Source organism: Callorhinchus milii, unplaced genomic scaffold (genome assembly GCF_018977255.1).
Source record: "Callorhinchus milii isolate IMCB2004 unplaced genomic scaffold, IMCB_Cmil_1.0 Scaffold14, whole genome shotgun sequence".
In the NCBI taxonomy this organism is placed as follows: Eukaryota; Metazoa; Chordata; class Chondrichthyes; order Chimaeriformes; family Callorhinchidae; genus Callorhinchus; species Callorhinchus milii.
Genome location: NW_024704755.1, coordinates 13,038,570 through 13,053,862, shown reverse-complemented (window position 1 = coordinate 13,053,862; position 15,293 = coordinate 13,038,570). Strand labels below are relative to the sequence as shown.

Sequence of the window (15,293 nt, the reverse complement as noted above, 5' to 3'; positions counted from 1 at the left end):
TTATTATTATTATTATTATTATATTGCATTGCATTTTGCGAGATCCGCGTCTCTGCCTTTGGTTCTCTCTCTCTCTCTCTCTCTCTGGCGGCTGTTCTTGCGTCAATCTGTGTGTGTGTGGGGAGTGGGGAGAGAGGGGGGGAGGGGAGGGGGGGGCGCACCAACAACAACAACAACAACCACCGCCCCCTCCCCCCCCAAACACAACAACAACAACAACACACAGACACACGTTGCATTATTACAAACGGTTGCAAACAGAATCTGAGACCGGCGGCTCTCCCCCCCCCCCCCCCCAACGTAACAACGTGGCCCCGCCCCCCGGCGACGTGGCCCCGCCCTCCCCCGACGACGTGGCCCCGCCCTCCCTCGGCGGCCGACCGGCGGCTCCGTTCACCGGTCGCAAGAGAGACAGACAGACACGGGCAGTGGCTCCAACCAACCGCTAGAGGGAGGCAGGCGGTGAAGCAACTGAACTCGCAGGACATCAGGGGGGTGTCTGCGTGTGTTGTGTTGTTGGGGTGTGGCTGTGTGTTGTTGGGGTGTGGTGTGTGACTGTGTGTGTGTGTGTGTGTGAGGTGTGTTTGTTGTGTGTGAGGTGTGTGTGGTGTGTGTGTGAGGTGTGTGGGTGTGTGTGAGGTTGTGTTGTGTGTGTGTGTGTTGTTGGGGTGTGGTGTGTGACTGTGTGTGTGTGTGTGTGTGAGGTGTGTTGTGTGTGTGTGAGGTGTGTGTGTTGTGTGTGAGGTGTGTGTGTGTGAGGTGTGAGGTGTGTGGGTGTGTGTGTGTCTGTGTGTGGGTGTGTGTGTGTGTGAGGTGTGGGTGTGTGTGTGTGTGGGTGTGTGTGAGGTGTGTTGTGTGTGTGAGGTGTGTGTGTCAGGTGTGTGTGTGTGTGGGGGGAGTGGGGGGGACAGTGAACCATGTCGGTGTTCAGTCGGCTGTCCTGGGAGGCCCGCGTGTCTGTGGCCGCCGCCGCCGCGCTCTGCTCCATGATGGTGTGCCGGTGGCTGGCGGACAGCCTCGACCCGACCACCCGCCTCCGGCTGCTCCGGGTGCAGTTCCTCGTCTTCGTCACCGCCCTCATGTCCATCGGCTCGCGCTACATCTGGAGGAGGAGCGTGGCCAACCTGCACGGCTCGTGCGGCGCCTCCTCCGCCGCCTCCGCCCCCGCCTCCTCCCCCGCCTCCTCCTCCCGGTGTTTCGCGGCCTGGAAGAGCGCGGTGGCGGCCTTCCTGCTGTTGGCTCACGGCAGCTTCCTGACGCTGCTCTTCCTGGTCTCCGAGGAGCCGCACGTCTTCTCGCTGCTCTCCTACACCTGTCTGGGAATGTACGTCTTCCTGGTCTTCGGCCTCCTGGTGCTGGGCCTGGCGGAGCAGGTCCAGGCCCTCAGCCCGTGGGCCGCCCACCCCCCGCACCCGCAGCCCCGCGCCCGGCACCTGGTCAAGCTGTCCCTGGCCCTCGTGTTCACGGTGGGCTGCACCGCCGTCGGGCTGCTCAACGCCACCCAACCGCCGCTGGTCAAACGGGTGGAGATCCCCGTCCACAGGCTGCCCCGGTCGTTCGACAACCTGAAGGTGGTGCTGCTGTCCGACATCCACCTCGGGCCCACGGTGGGCCGCACCCGCCTGGAGATGGTGGTGAGGATGGTCAACGGCCTGAGCCCAGGTGGGGTTTGCTTTCCAGTCGGTTCGTTCTTAACCCAACTCACCCCCCAACTCACCCCCAACCCCCCACCCAACTCACCCCCACCCAACTCACCCCCCACCCAACTCACCCCCCACTCCCCACCCAACTCACCCCCCAACTCACCCCCCAACTCAACCCCCAACTCACCCCCCAACCACCCCCCCAACTCAACCCCCCACCAACTCAACCCCCACCCAACTCAACCCCAACTCAACCCCACCAACTCAACCCCCAACTCACCCCCAACCCAACTCAACCCCAACTCAACCCCAACCCAACTCAACCCCAACTCAACCCCAACCCAACTCAACCCCCCCCAACTCAACCCCAACTCACCCCCACCCAACTCAACCCCAACTCACCCCCCACCCAACTCAACCCCCAACTCACCCCCACACCAACTCAACCCCAACTCAACTCAACCCCCAACTCAACCCCAACTCAACTCAACCCCCAACTCAACCCCACCCAACTCAACCCCCAACTCAACCCCACCCAACTCAACCCCAACCCCCACCCAACTCAACCCCCAACTCACCCCCACCCAACTCAACCCCCCACCCAACTCACCCCCCACCCAACTCACCCCCACCCAACTCACCCCCACCCAACCACCCCCCACCCAACTCACCCCCACCCAACTCACCCCCCACCCAACTCACCCCCCCACTCACCCCCCACCCAACTCAACCCCCAAACCCCCACCCAACTCAACCCCCACCCCCCCCAACTCAACCCCCAAACCCCCACCCAACTCAACCCCCAAACCCCCACCCAACTCAACCCCCAACCCCCCACCCAACTCAACCCCCACCCTCCCCAGCTCAACCCCCACCACCCCCCAGCTCAACCCCCAAACCACCCCCCAGCTCAACCCCCAAACCACCCCCCAGCTCAACCCCCAAACCCCCCCCAGCTCAACCCCCACCACCCCCCTCAACTCAACACCACCCCCCAACTCAACACCACCCCCCAACTCAACACCACCCCCCAACTCAACCCCCAAACCCCCCCCAACTCAACCCCCACCACCCCCTCAACTCAACCCCCACCACCCCCCCAACTCAACCCCCAAACCCCCCCAACTCAACCCCAAACCCCCCCCAACTCAACCCCCAACCCCCCCAACTCAACCCCACCTATAAGGAGCGAAACCGGTCAAGGTCCCAGCTGGCCAGAGACTCCGGCCGCCTTGAGCTGAGGAGAAGGTTAGTCGCAAGTGGGATGGGACGCGCGGGAACGATCAGCTTGGTTTTGGATACTCTTTGAGCACGGCGATGGGTTTCCGCGCCCCGTGTCGGACGCCCGGCCGATCGCAAACGATTAGCTTACGAGGTTTTTAACTAAAACGGCACAAGGAACCCGTAAAGACGGGCGGGTTAACAGAAAATCAGCAACGGCTCTGGCGGCCGAACAAGTCTTTCAGGTTGTGAGTATTAGTTTGGACTGAATACGGTGTCGTTTGCATTCACGTGTAAACTCTAAATGCAAATGAATCCTTTCACGTCAGGAGGACGTCTCAAAGCGGTTCACGCTGTTGGCCAGGCCCCCGAGCTGGGGATGGGAGCTGAATGGGATGATGAGGGCAGAGATGACCAAAGAGGCAGTGACAGGTGTTATAAATAATATTGACTCAGTGCTGGGTCTTCATGCCATTCATAAATTCCTGGCTCTGACTGAGCAGTATTTACAGTCAGTATTTTACTTTCTCCAGTGCAATGTTAGCCCAGGGTTTAAGGAAACATTAGCAATACAAGCACTTCATTAACCACTGAATGTAATGACCTGGGGCAGTTTGCCAGAGCATTGAAGCTTCTCAAGCCTGTGAATACAGTACAGTCTCTGCAATTCCGGCTATTACTTGTCAAGCATTTTGAGATGTTTGAACATCATGGGTGCAATAAGGTTTATTATTACTGCTGTTGTAACCACATCCGGATCAATATGTTGTAACTGGGGATGGAGAGCAGGAAGCTAATATGCACCCCCTCCCTCTCCCCTTGGCTCGGGGCCAGACCGTGCCACTGTCAAGCGCTCCGGGACGCTACCCCTCGTGAAAGGCATTACATAAATGCAAGTTGTTGTTGTATCTCTTTGTCGCCATGGGGATAATACTCACTCACTCACTCACTCACTCATTAAATTAGATAGATTTGCCTACAAAAAAAACTTACAATTGCTGCACTTTACACTATCACCTGTGAAGTGATTTGAGACGTCCTCTCGATGTGAAAGGCTCTATAACCAAATGTAAGGATTAAATGCCTGATAACTTGTCACTCCAAGGGAAATAATATAATAATAATAATGTTACAATAAGGGCTTAGTGACAAGTTATCTGGAGTGGTGAGTCAGGCATCTGTATATCTACAAAATAAATGCGGCTGAGATATTGAGAGCATGATGACTTTAAGTGGTAGTGAGAAGTTTATCAGGAATTTACTATATTGTTATCTTATCCAGTTCTTTAACTATCGTGCTGCAAAGTCATTGTTTCCATCTTTGTAACGTTTGAGTAATGAGCGATGTTCGAAGCTGAAAACGATTTTCCATTGCATTTATGAATCTTTTTCACTGCACTGTACAATTCAGTGTGAAACAAAACTGGAGTTAAAAAGGAACAATGGATATAGAAGTACTACAGTTTTTTAAAAAATCTACAATGAATTGTTTTTCTCAGGCATGCAAACTCTTCACGAAAGACGAAATGGGACCAGGAACCTTTCACGTAGATTCCATAAGTAAAGAATTGGTTCTATATTGAACATTAGAAATGTACGGCACAATGTCTCAGTGACCCTAACCTGCCATTTGACCCAACAAACACCAACCACTCTGCCTTTTAACCCATTGTATTAGTGACACTAACTTGCGTTGTGTTTGTGTCAGTAATCTGCAAAGTTCCAATATAGATTGCGGATTTCACACACTCACGGGCAGGTATAATAATAATAATCCTTGCTTTTGATATAGCACCTTATCACGTCATTGAGGCGTCTCAAAGCGGTTTGCAAAATATATTGTAAAGTGGATTGACTATATTTTGATATCTGATGGGCTGTATGCGATTTTCAGATCTCACTGTGATTGTTGGTGACCTCACTGACTCTCAGGTGGTCAACCTGCAAACAGCCACTGAGCCACTGAGGGAACTGAAGCCCAGAGTGGGGAAGTACTTTGTAACAGGTAACGTTTTGTTTGTTTAATAAATGCCACTTGTGTTGGAGCCCTTCTTAGCTGATGGGGAGGGTTTTGGCCTTGGTGCAGAGCATAGACTGCTTAAGTTACTGTGACAAAACTACAAAAAGAAACAGCTGAAATGAATAAAGCTGAGTAACTGTAGTCATCATGTGGATAGCTTCACATATATTATACGTGCACCAAGTCCACATACTCCCCCACCGCAAGCTTCCGCTTTGATCTAGAGCTGATCTTGGCTAGAAAGGGGATTATTGAACTGCTACAACAGTTTCCTTTAAACAATATGATCAATTTCATACACTGGAAATCAGCCGATTTGCAAGCTCCCTCCGCCTGGGTTCAGTCGTGACAAAGAGCTGGTGGATTGATTCTAAACTTTGGGGAAATTAACATGAAGGTTAATTTGAGCTTCATGGTGAATAAAAGTCACTTCATCACTTTGTTGTAAATATGCCTGGAAATGTAACGGGTGGGGGGAATTAGAGATCTGGCATTGCACTATGCAAGGAGAAAATAACATCCTTTAATAGATGTTAAAAAAACGAGTTGTTCTGCGGGGAGGGATTGAGTTAACTGAAGTCATGTTCCCATTTAGTTGTTTGTTTTCGGATGCGCCGGGATAGCATGGCCCGAGGGCTCAGACTGAGGTTTGTGACAAGGTCAGGGCACATTTAGGACAGGCATCGAGGGCTATTTCATCACACAGAGGGGAAATGTCTGTAACGGATTACTAGGAGAGGTGGTTGAGGCCAGGACGCTGGGCTCATTGACTCATTTAAGAACCCAGTTGACGGAGTGAAGACTAGACAGTAGGATAGGTAATCCAGATGGATGAGATCTGAAGCCTGAAATTCCACCTGGGTCTAGATGACTATTAACATAGCTTTTTAGATTCCCAGAGTTTGGCAGATTTTTGAATGCAGCTTTAACTTTGAAGTCGTTTTTTCTTTTAATACTTAAAAGGAACTTTATGTGAATTGAGTAAATCTAGACCAAGATGGAATTTCTGCCTCCGAGCCTTGACAAGATTGCAGAGAATTCTAACATTTGGGCTTGGTTTGTAAACCAATTCTTTTTAAGAACAGTGGAAAACCGGCTTCCAAATTGTACTGACGAATTTTCCGTCAACCTGCATTTTAAGACAAAATGGCCTTTTACGGGCTGAGACGTGGTGAATGTTGGGTATCAGATAGATCGAAGGGACCTGTTGTCGCGAACCTCCCTTGAGATCTTGTGATTGTTGTTTGAGGCAGCGAGTGGGTGCGGGGGCAGTGAGCAGGCAATGACGATGTGTGTTGTTACTCTCGCATAATATGGCTTTCAGGTAACCATGACTATTACAGCGGCGACGTCAACAACTGGTTCAAGCACCTGCGGTCCTTAGGCATCCAGCCACTGCACAATGAACATGTCAGCATCTCCAGCGCCGGGGACCCCAAGGATCAGTTCTGCTTGGCTGGGGTCGATGACATCGAAGCTGAGATGCTGCGGTAAGTCCTGCACTTCTCGCTTTGAATTGTCACCTTGAGAGCCTGAAATTCCATCTGCCAGCCTGGCTCAGTCGATAGCATTCGCGCTTCCGAGTCAGAAGGTTGTGGGTTCAAGCCCCTCGTCAGGACCTGGAACTCACATAGTCCAGACTGACATTCCAATACAGTGCTGGGGGAGCGCTGTAGTGTTGGAGGATCCGTCCTTCGGATGAGATGGTAAACCAAGGTCATGTTCAGTTGGATATTATTGATCCCATAAATCTTGACAAGTGGGAAGGAAAGTTTCATCTAGTGTCTTGGCTTATAATTCCCCAGATAAAATTGCTCATACAGTTTATGGCTGTTGGTGGGACATTGCTGTGTACAAATTTCTTACTGTGTTTGCCTACAAATACTTAGTCATTACACTTTACAGGGAAGCGTGTATCAAGAATTATTAATTTTTATTATTTGTGCCTTAAAATATAAGATGGGTCAGAAGTGTGGAGAACTTAAAGAACTTAAATTCAGTCTCAATTTGATGAAGGTTCTTTTGAATAATAATAATATCCTGACATGTACTGACTGTGTATTCTATAGGCGAACTCGGTAGCCAATTTGCACACAGCTTCGTTCCACGAAGAGCCATAAAGTGAGTGACCGATTGTAAGAACTACCCCACATTAAGACTGGACCCGAGAATGTTCCACAATTCTGTGAGTTTGAGTTTTAAGACAAAATAGTCTTCGAGGCTAAGACCAGCCAGAACCTGGGGTGCTGGGCTGGTGCCGTGCCCTGCGCTCCAGTGTGGAATGTGTCGAATAGGCTCGAACACAGAAGCTTTTCCGGGAATGTCAAATGCAGTGAGGTCAGCTCCCACCTCCCAGGCACACGGCAACTCCACTGTTTCAACACTCGGGAAGTCACAGCAGCAATGGTTTTCCCCCAAAATAACAATCAGCGGCTTGTTCACTAAAGCTCAGAGCAGTCACTGGGAGACTGTTTGTGGGACACAGCTGTGCGCAACTGTCTGCCGCGTTCCGCCCACAAAATACACAGTCAATCCACTTTACAATATTTCTGTGAAGCTTTGCAACGTCTCAACGGCGTAATAAGGCGCTAAATCAAATGCAAGGATTATTATTTGTTATTAATAGCATTGATAACGAGCCGCCCAGGGCTTAGCAAAACTGGACTCTTTGCGGGTTCCCTTCTGGGCCAAGCCAGGGGCTTTATTGTTGATTTCAGCCCGATTTATAGTGATTTTGTTTTTACTCTAAAGCTTGGGTTCATGTAAAAACGAGGACAATTTTCAGGTTATGGTGGTACCAAACGGTGAGGGATTGCGGGAGAGGATAGAAGATGGGCACTTGGCAAATCTTTGTCTGGGGTGGGGGGGGGGTCGGTGGATCTATTGCAGTGGCAACACAGGGAATAGAGCTTAATGTATCTAACTTCGCAGGCAGTAGAAAGCTGGGTGGGAAAGTAAGCTGTGAGGAGGACACGAGGATGCAAAGGGATATAGATAGGTTAAGTGAGTGGGCAAGAAAGTGACAGATGGAGTATAGTGTGGGGAAGTGTGAAGTTATTCCCCTAGGTAGGAAAAATAGAAAAGCAGATTATTTTCGAGAGGGGGAGAGACTAGATAGTTAGTCTTAGTATTCAGAGGGAATTAGGTATCCTTGTCCACAGTCACAGAAAGTTATTATGCAGGTACAGCAAGCAACAAGGAAAGCTAATAGCATATTAGCGTTTATTGCAAAGGGGTTAGAGTACAAGAGTAGGGAAGTCTTACTGCAATTGTATAGAGTCTTGGTGAGATTGCACCTGGAATATTGTGTGCAGTTTTGGGCTCCTTATCTAAGAAAGGATATACTCGCCTTAGAGGGGGTGCAACGTAGATTCACTAGGTTGGTTCCTGGGATGAGGGGGTTGACCTATGAGGAGAGGTTGAGTAAACTAGGCCTATATTCTCTAGAATATAGAAGAATTAGAGGTCATCGTATAGAAACCTATAAGATTCTTTAGGGTCTTGACAGGGTCGATCGTGTGAGACTATTTCCCCGGTTGGAGAATCTAAAACTGGGGGTCATAGTCTCAGGATTAAAGGTCAGCCGTTTAGAACTGAGTTGAGAAAACATTCCTTCACTCAGAAGGTAGTGAATTTATGGAATTCTCTACCCCAGAAGGCTATGGATGATCAGTCATTAAACATAATCAAGACTGAGATCGATAGATTTTTAAAAACTAAAGGGATTAAGGGATATGGGGATAGGGCGGGTAAATGGAATTAGGTTAGACGATCAGCCTTGATCTTATTAAATGGCGCTGCAGACTCAAGGGGCCGAATGGCCTCCTCCTGCTCCTATTTCTTATGTTCTTATGTTCTTAATCTCTTATCCCCACGTGGAACTTGATGACTATTTAGTCTGGAAATCTGTCATTGGAAAGTGTATAAATAACTGGACCCTTTAAACCAGACCCTCGTCCTGTCAACGTGAAGATAGAGTTCAGAGAGCTAGAGAGAGAGAGAGTAACTTTTCAGATCGCAGTGCAGAAGTGAAGATAAATTTAAGAGGGCTTAAAGCATGACAGCTTTAAGAGGTACTTGTAAGAGATGCAAGTGAGGACAAATGATATTAACCTTCACACAGGAGAACACACACCATTTTTTAAATGATTTTCAAATATACCGCACATAACTGTTTTGAAAAAATCTTAGTGCAGAGCTTTGATTCTTTCAAATACCAACTAGATAGAATTATTTTAGGAAACAATATTTTAGGATACAGTACACGAGTAGTTCAGGATTTGACGCATGCTGCCAGGAAGGTGAAAGGCGAACTGTAACATAAGACTTCTGTCTTTTTTTAGTCTAGCATTCCTTATGCTCCTAGATGTTTTTAGAATTTACATTGCGGTTAAAAATCTCCGCCCTCTCACCACCCGAGCCCCCCCACCCTCTCCCCCATGACACAGCCTGGCGGCTCTCACTCCTTGATTAACTCATGCGATGCAAAGTGGGGGGGGTAGAGAGGGGAGGAGGTTCCACACAGATGAAACCCAATGCCAGCACAAGGCAGCATAGGAGATGAGAAAATTACAGGGGCTGGGGGTTGGGAATGGAAAGAGAGCAATACGATCGGGCCCATTGTATTACCCTCTGGTGTTGCCTGGGTCTGTTTATGGCGTGGGTGTACAGTAGGTTTAGTATACTGGCAGTGCAGTACACTCCTGGCTTTGACTGCGTGGCTAAGTTATTGACCACCACGTTATATCGGGGTCTGATGTGCGTGGAAAAAAACAAGGCAATCCAAAGCTGAGCAAACTGAACCCGGCCTGAACATGGCACTGGGTACAGTTGTCACCTCCTGACCTGTTGCCTCTCTGCTGTGCAGGTATCCTGGACACGGGATGGACCTGGAGAAAGCTCTGGACGGCTGCAGTCCCACGGATGCTATCGTGCTGTTGGCTCACCAGCCATTAGCTGCAAAACGTGCCCTACAAACCAGGCCAGACATCAGCCTCATCCTCTCAGGTAAAGACTTTTACATCTCACTTTGTCCTTTACGGCAGGCATTCAGCTGACGTAAGTGCAGGAAACTGAATTAAGACAGAATTGGATATAACAGCTTGATGGTAATATCCACGGCGTTTCATAACCCATTCCTTGTGTCAGCCTGGCTCAGTGGTAGCACTCTCTCGCCTCTGCCTGTTCATGGGGTAACAGAAAGAGTAGACAAGGGTAATGCAGTAGATGTAATATATTTAGATTTCCAAAAGACGTTCGATAAGGTACCACATAATAGACTAATGAATAAGGTCAGAGCATGTGGAGTCAGGGGAAAAATAGCAGAATGGATAGCAAGCTGGCTACAAAACAGAAAACAGAGTAGGGGTAAAGGGTTGCTACGCAGACTGGCAGGGGGTAGGCAGTAGTGTTCCACTAGGATCGGTATTGGGACCCACTGTTGTTCACAATATACATTAATGATTTGGATTCAGGAATCAGCAGTACAATTTCAAAATTTGCGGATGACACCACAAATGGGATGGGTGGAGTAGTTAATACAGAGGAGCACTGCAACAAATTACAGCAAGACATTAATAAACTTAATGTGGGAATGTGGAACATACTACCACAAGGAGTTGTTGAGGCAAATAGCACAGATGTATTTAAGGGGAAGCTAAACAGGTACATGAGGGAGAAAGGAATAGAAGATTATGCTTGAAGGCTTAGTTGAGGAAGGGCAGGAGGAGGCTCATGTGGAGCATAAACACCGTCATAGACCAGTTGGGCCGAATGGCCTGTTTCTGTTCTGTATATTCTAATGTATTCTAATGGATGTTAAAGATCCCAGGGCACTATTCAAAAAGAGAAGAGAGTTTCTCTCGGTGTCCTGGCCAACAATCCCCCAAATAAAATTGGCCACTCTCTCCATGGCCGGCCGTTTTTGGTACATTGCTGAGCGCAAACTGGCTGCCGGTTTTGCCCCTAAAATACACTGTCAATCCACTTTGCAGTTTATCATGTGAAGGGCTTTGAGACGTCTCGATATGATAAAGTTGCTATGTCAAATGCGAGGATTATTAATTATTAACAAGAAAACGCACCCACAGTGTGACTCTGGATTCCAGGAAGATGTGAAATGATGAACTCAATTTTAGGTCGAGACACCTTCTGGCCACAGATTCACAACGATAGGAAGTGAGAGCTGTGTGCTGAGAACATATCTGACACATATTGACCGTTGTCATCAGTGAACAAGAACCATAGCATGCATTTACACAGTACCCTTCAGAGAAAGTAACAGTTTGACGCTCTGTATAGAGGAAGTGGGTGGATGGAGGGTACAAAGGATATCATGGGAACGGACCCAAGAGCAATGCTGGACATTGAGTTTAAGGCTGGGTTGATATACTGTGTGTCTGTTAATGCAAGGCTACCCAGGAGGAGGAATTCGAGTCAGTGGCTCATTTCAAAAGTGAACAAGCCGCCTTTAATGTGCATTTCAGTGTAAAAGGTCCCTGTGGTTATTTGTGTGGGGAGGGAGGGTTTGTTTGTGTTTCACAAGCTGTTTGGTGCAGTGAATCATTACTGAGTTACAAACTTTCTTATTTTTGGGCTCGTGGTGATCAGGAAGTTTGGAAAACATGGGAGGGGGAGCAAAGCAAAACATGGGTGGGCAAAACTTTAAGCCAGTTTCCTTAGTCCACACGCCTCTTTTTACCAGCAGTAAGTCGGAACCCGGTTGTTAGTCGATAGGCGAATCGCTTTCTGGGGGGGTAATAATCCATCCAAAAAATAAATAATAATTTGGTCACTTGTTACACAGTTGTTTGTGGGCAATTGGCTGCCGCGTTTCGCCCACAAAATACACTTGACAGTATATCCTGTGAAGCGCTTTGAGACGTCTCGATGACATGGTAAGGCGCTATATCAAATGCAAGGATTATTATTATATTAAATATCCTTTTTTGTGGCGTGAGCAGCTTGGGGCAAGTGATCTATTATATGCCAAACAACTTGCGTTCATATAGTGCCCTTCACGTCAAGTCATAGAGCGAGGGGAGGGGAAGGTGCAGTCGAAGAGATAGGATTTAAGGATGGATAAAAAGTGATGTCGAGATGGAGAGGTAGAAGGAAGGAGTTCCAGAGGTTCAGGGTGTGGTTGCTGATTATGCTCTGTACATCGGTACATTCATTCTGTACCGCAGGGCCTCAGGGACCTATATAAAGCCTTCAACGTAGAGGAGAGAGACCACAGTTCCCAACCGCACCAATAAGTAGAGACATTGTGCCTTGAAATTAAGCTTCTCTTTGTTTGACTCTGATCCCAACCAGCTTTCCAGACGAATCTCGGTTTACAGTCTCCTGAGAGCAACTCTCTTGTTAAATCAACTTGTCTCTCCACTTAGTGACAGAGGGGGGTGATGGGGCAACCTTGTAATAGTAATATAATTTAATATTGGAATATTTTCCCGTGTCAAACTCCACCGGAAATCACCGTGGGGATATCGAGAGCTGTTTGAGAAGCTTCTGCTCTTTGCTGGTGATCCACAGATCAGCCCTCACACCCAGGTCTTACATGCTGACACAATGACCTCTTTGTCTTTTGCTCGCATCGACTGAGATACCAGCATCACACGACGATTGTTCAGCATTGCATCAGCAGGGAGGCAACTGCTGAATACGCCTAAAGGGGGACGTGCCTTAGGCTGTGTCTTCACGAGGTCTGAGCATTCTGTATCATTTAACACTGCCAAGAAACACGCCTCCAATAGCTTAGCCCTTCCTGTGGCTTCCCATGATTCATGGGCAGTTTGGTGTCACAGTTAGCCACGGGAGTAGCTAACGGACAGTCTGGTGAGAGTATGCCATAGCGAGGTTGATGGTCAATTTGATGGTACAGGGCACCACAGGTCACTTTGGTAGCACAGTGGACTTAATGAGTGAAGGGAACTCATTAGAATTCCAGAAATTGTCGATGAGATTGCTAAGCACAGAGATAGGAATGTTAGTGACGAGGTGGTTAGTGACAGGGCCTGCTGCTGTTCATCAGCGCCCAGTTTGTCACATTCAGTCAGCAGGCTACATCAAACATTTTGAAACCTTAGTCGTAAACTGCTTTGGGACAGATCCCAGAGCTAATGTCCGTCTGAGCAACAGACTTCTATTTCAAAGACGGTTTGTTACCAGCGTGTTACCACGATCCTTTTTGATCGCGCTTACAGTTACCTCCCTCTCCCCCCGACTCGTTGTCAGACTCCGCCACTGTGAAGTGCTACTGGCACCCTACCCCACTTGAAGGGCGCTAGGTAAATCCAAGTTGTTGTCGTGGCTGATAAACCACAGGGGTAAAATTCCTTCTGGGTTTTAATTTACGGATTTAAAGATTTCAGAAGTTGCCAAATTCTAGACTCTCAGGAACGTAACATTATTAGCAAATCTTGACCCAAGTGGAATTCGTTTAACTTTAAATTTGAAGCCAGGTTTCTGTGAGTGCTTCTAAGAGCTACAGAAAATAGGCTTCAGCATTAAAACTGAATGCAGTAATTTACCAGAGCTGCATGCTTTTAAGGGCTGCATTGGCCATGTAAATCTATACCCAGTGGCATTTCTGCTCGTAGATCTGTATGTGTAAGAACACATGCTGATTGCACTCTTGACAGCACAAGCTTAACAAAGACAATTTCTGAGAATTAAAGCTAATTTTCTTCTTTATTCCCTTTCACACAGGTCACACCCACGCTGGCCAGATCTTCCCCTTGTCAATTGGTGCCTATTTGCTGAATCCATTCTTTGTGGGCCTTTACAAAGCTGGAGAGAACAGTTTTATTTACGTCACGCCTGGGACAGTTTTCTACGGCATTCCGATGAGACTTGGAAGCAGAGCAGAAATTACTGAAATTATCTTTAAGGCCAAATGAACTGGGCACACCACACACGGCACACTTACCAACCACTGTTGGGAGGTACTGGGCTTAAACCCCCCTCCTGAACACTCAAGGCACTGAAACCACAATGCACAATTACAAATAATAATTCGGTCACTCAATCCATGACTGTTTGTGGGACGCTGCTGTGCGCAGTTGGCTGCTGAGTTTCGCCCTCAGAATATACAGTTAATTCACTTTACAATATATTCTGTGAAGCGCTTTGAGATGCTTCAACAATGTGAAAAGTGCTATATATCAAATACAAGGATTATTATTATTAATATTGTTAGACGTCATTGGTTTTTCATGGTTAAGTAGGTGACCTGGTGTGCAATGTCAGCCAGTTCACTGCCTTAGTTAACGCACTGTTTGTCAGAGTAGACTGGCTTTTCCCGGTCGTGGTATGTGAGTGTTTTTGGGAGGACCCGAAATGTACAATTTTAAGGAAAATGTGAGTCATTCCTTCTGAAACATCTAGAAGGTGAAAGTGCAATGAGTTAGTTTGCAAGACCTAAGTAAAGCAATGAAGAGTGCAGGATTAGGAAGTTAAAATCGTAGCCAGTTTAAAGATTATGACTGGAAATTCAGAGTCTATAAACGTGTACAATTGCTTCCTAGGATATTAATGTGTTCTACCGCTTCCTTCCCCCCCACCCCACAGCCTGGCCTCTCTCTCATCTGGTGACATGCACAACCCATGGCTGAAAAGTTGGCTTATTGCTCTTTGCCAGTGCTGCTCTGCATCAGTCACCGGGAGAGTAATTTCCACCACTATTTCCTTCTTAACATAGATGCAACTCAGCCCTTGGGAGATACTAAGCCTGAACCCTCATCTCAACTCCTGAGGCACTGACACCACAATACACAATTAAAGTCAATCAGAAACAGTGTCATCAATTATTTTGTTGCTGTGTTTAAAAGGGGTTCATCTGCCCGAGTGCTCCACCTTGCCGACACCCTCACACCCCCCCCCACTCAATGCTGAACGCAAAGCACTTTCTCCTCCTGTTTCTGTGGCTTATCAACACATGTTCATTTTTCCTTCAGATATTATTTGATTATTATTGCAATGATTTGCTCTGGTTGATGATTTATTTTGTAAATTAAGATTTATTTATTTATTGACTATTATGATGAATTTATAAATTTGATATGAAACTTAATACCGTGTGTGTGATCACTGACATTTGCCCCTCGGTTATTTCTGCTGAACATATTGTAAGGTTAATACCTCAGCACTGTGTTGAAGGTTAATGGTGTGTCAGCCTGGCACAGTGGTAGCACTCTCACCTCTGAGTCAGGTTGTGGGTTCAAGCCCCACGTTGGGACTTGGAATCACATCGTCTAAGCTAACACTCTGATGCAGTGCCGGGAGGGGGGGTGCATTACATTATCGGAGGTGCTGCCCTTCGGATGAGATGTTAAACCGAGGTCCCATCTGCCTGTTTAGGTGGACTTTAAAGATCCCATGGCTCTATTTGAAAAGAGAAGGGATTTTCT

At 47.7% G+C, this 15,293-nt stretch overlaps 1 protein-coding gene across 1 annotated transcript; it reads left to right on the top strand.

Moving 5' to 3' along the window:
• The first annotated feature begins 883 nt into the window (after positions 1-883).
• On the top strand, positions 884-13,932 carry tmppe (transmembrane protein with metallophosphoesterase domain). The gene is made up of 5 exons (XM_042340507.1): positions 884-1,662; positions 4,759-4,869; positions 6,209-6,374; positions 9,752-9,891; positions 13,594-13,932. Exons 1-5 carry the CDS (start codon positions 918-920, stop codon positions 13,782-13,784), a joined length of 1,353 nt encoding a protein of 450 aa, XP_042196441.1. The 5' UTR covers positions 884-917; the 3' UTR covers positions 13,785-13,932.
• Positions 13,933-15,293: the final 1,361 nt, after the last annotated feature.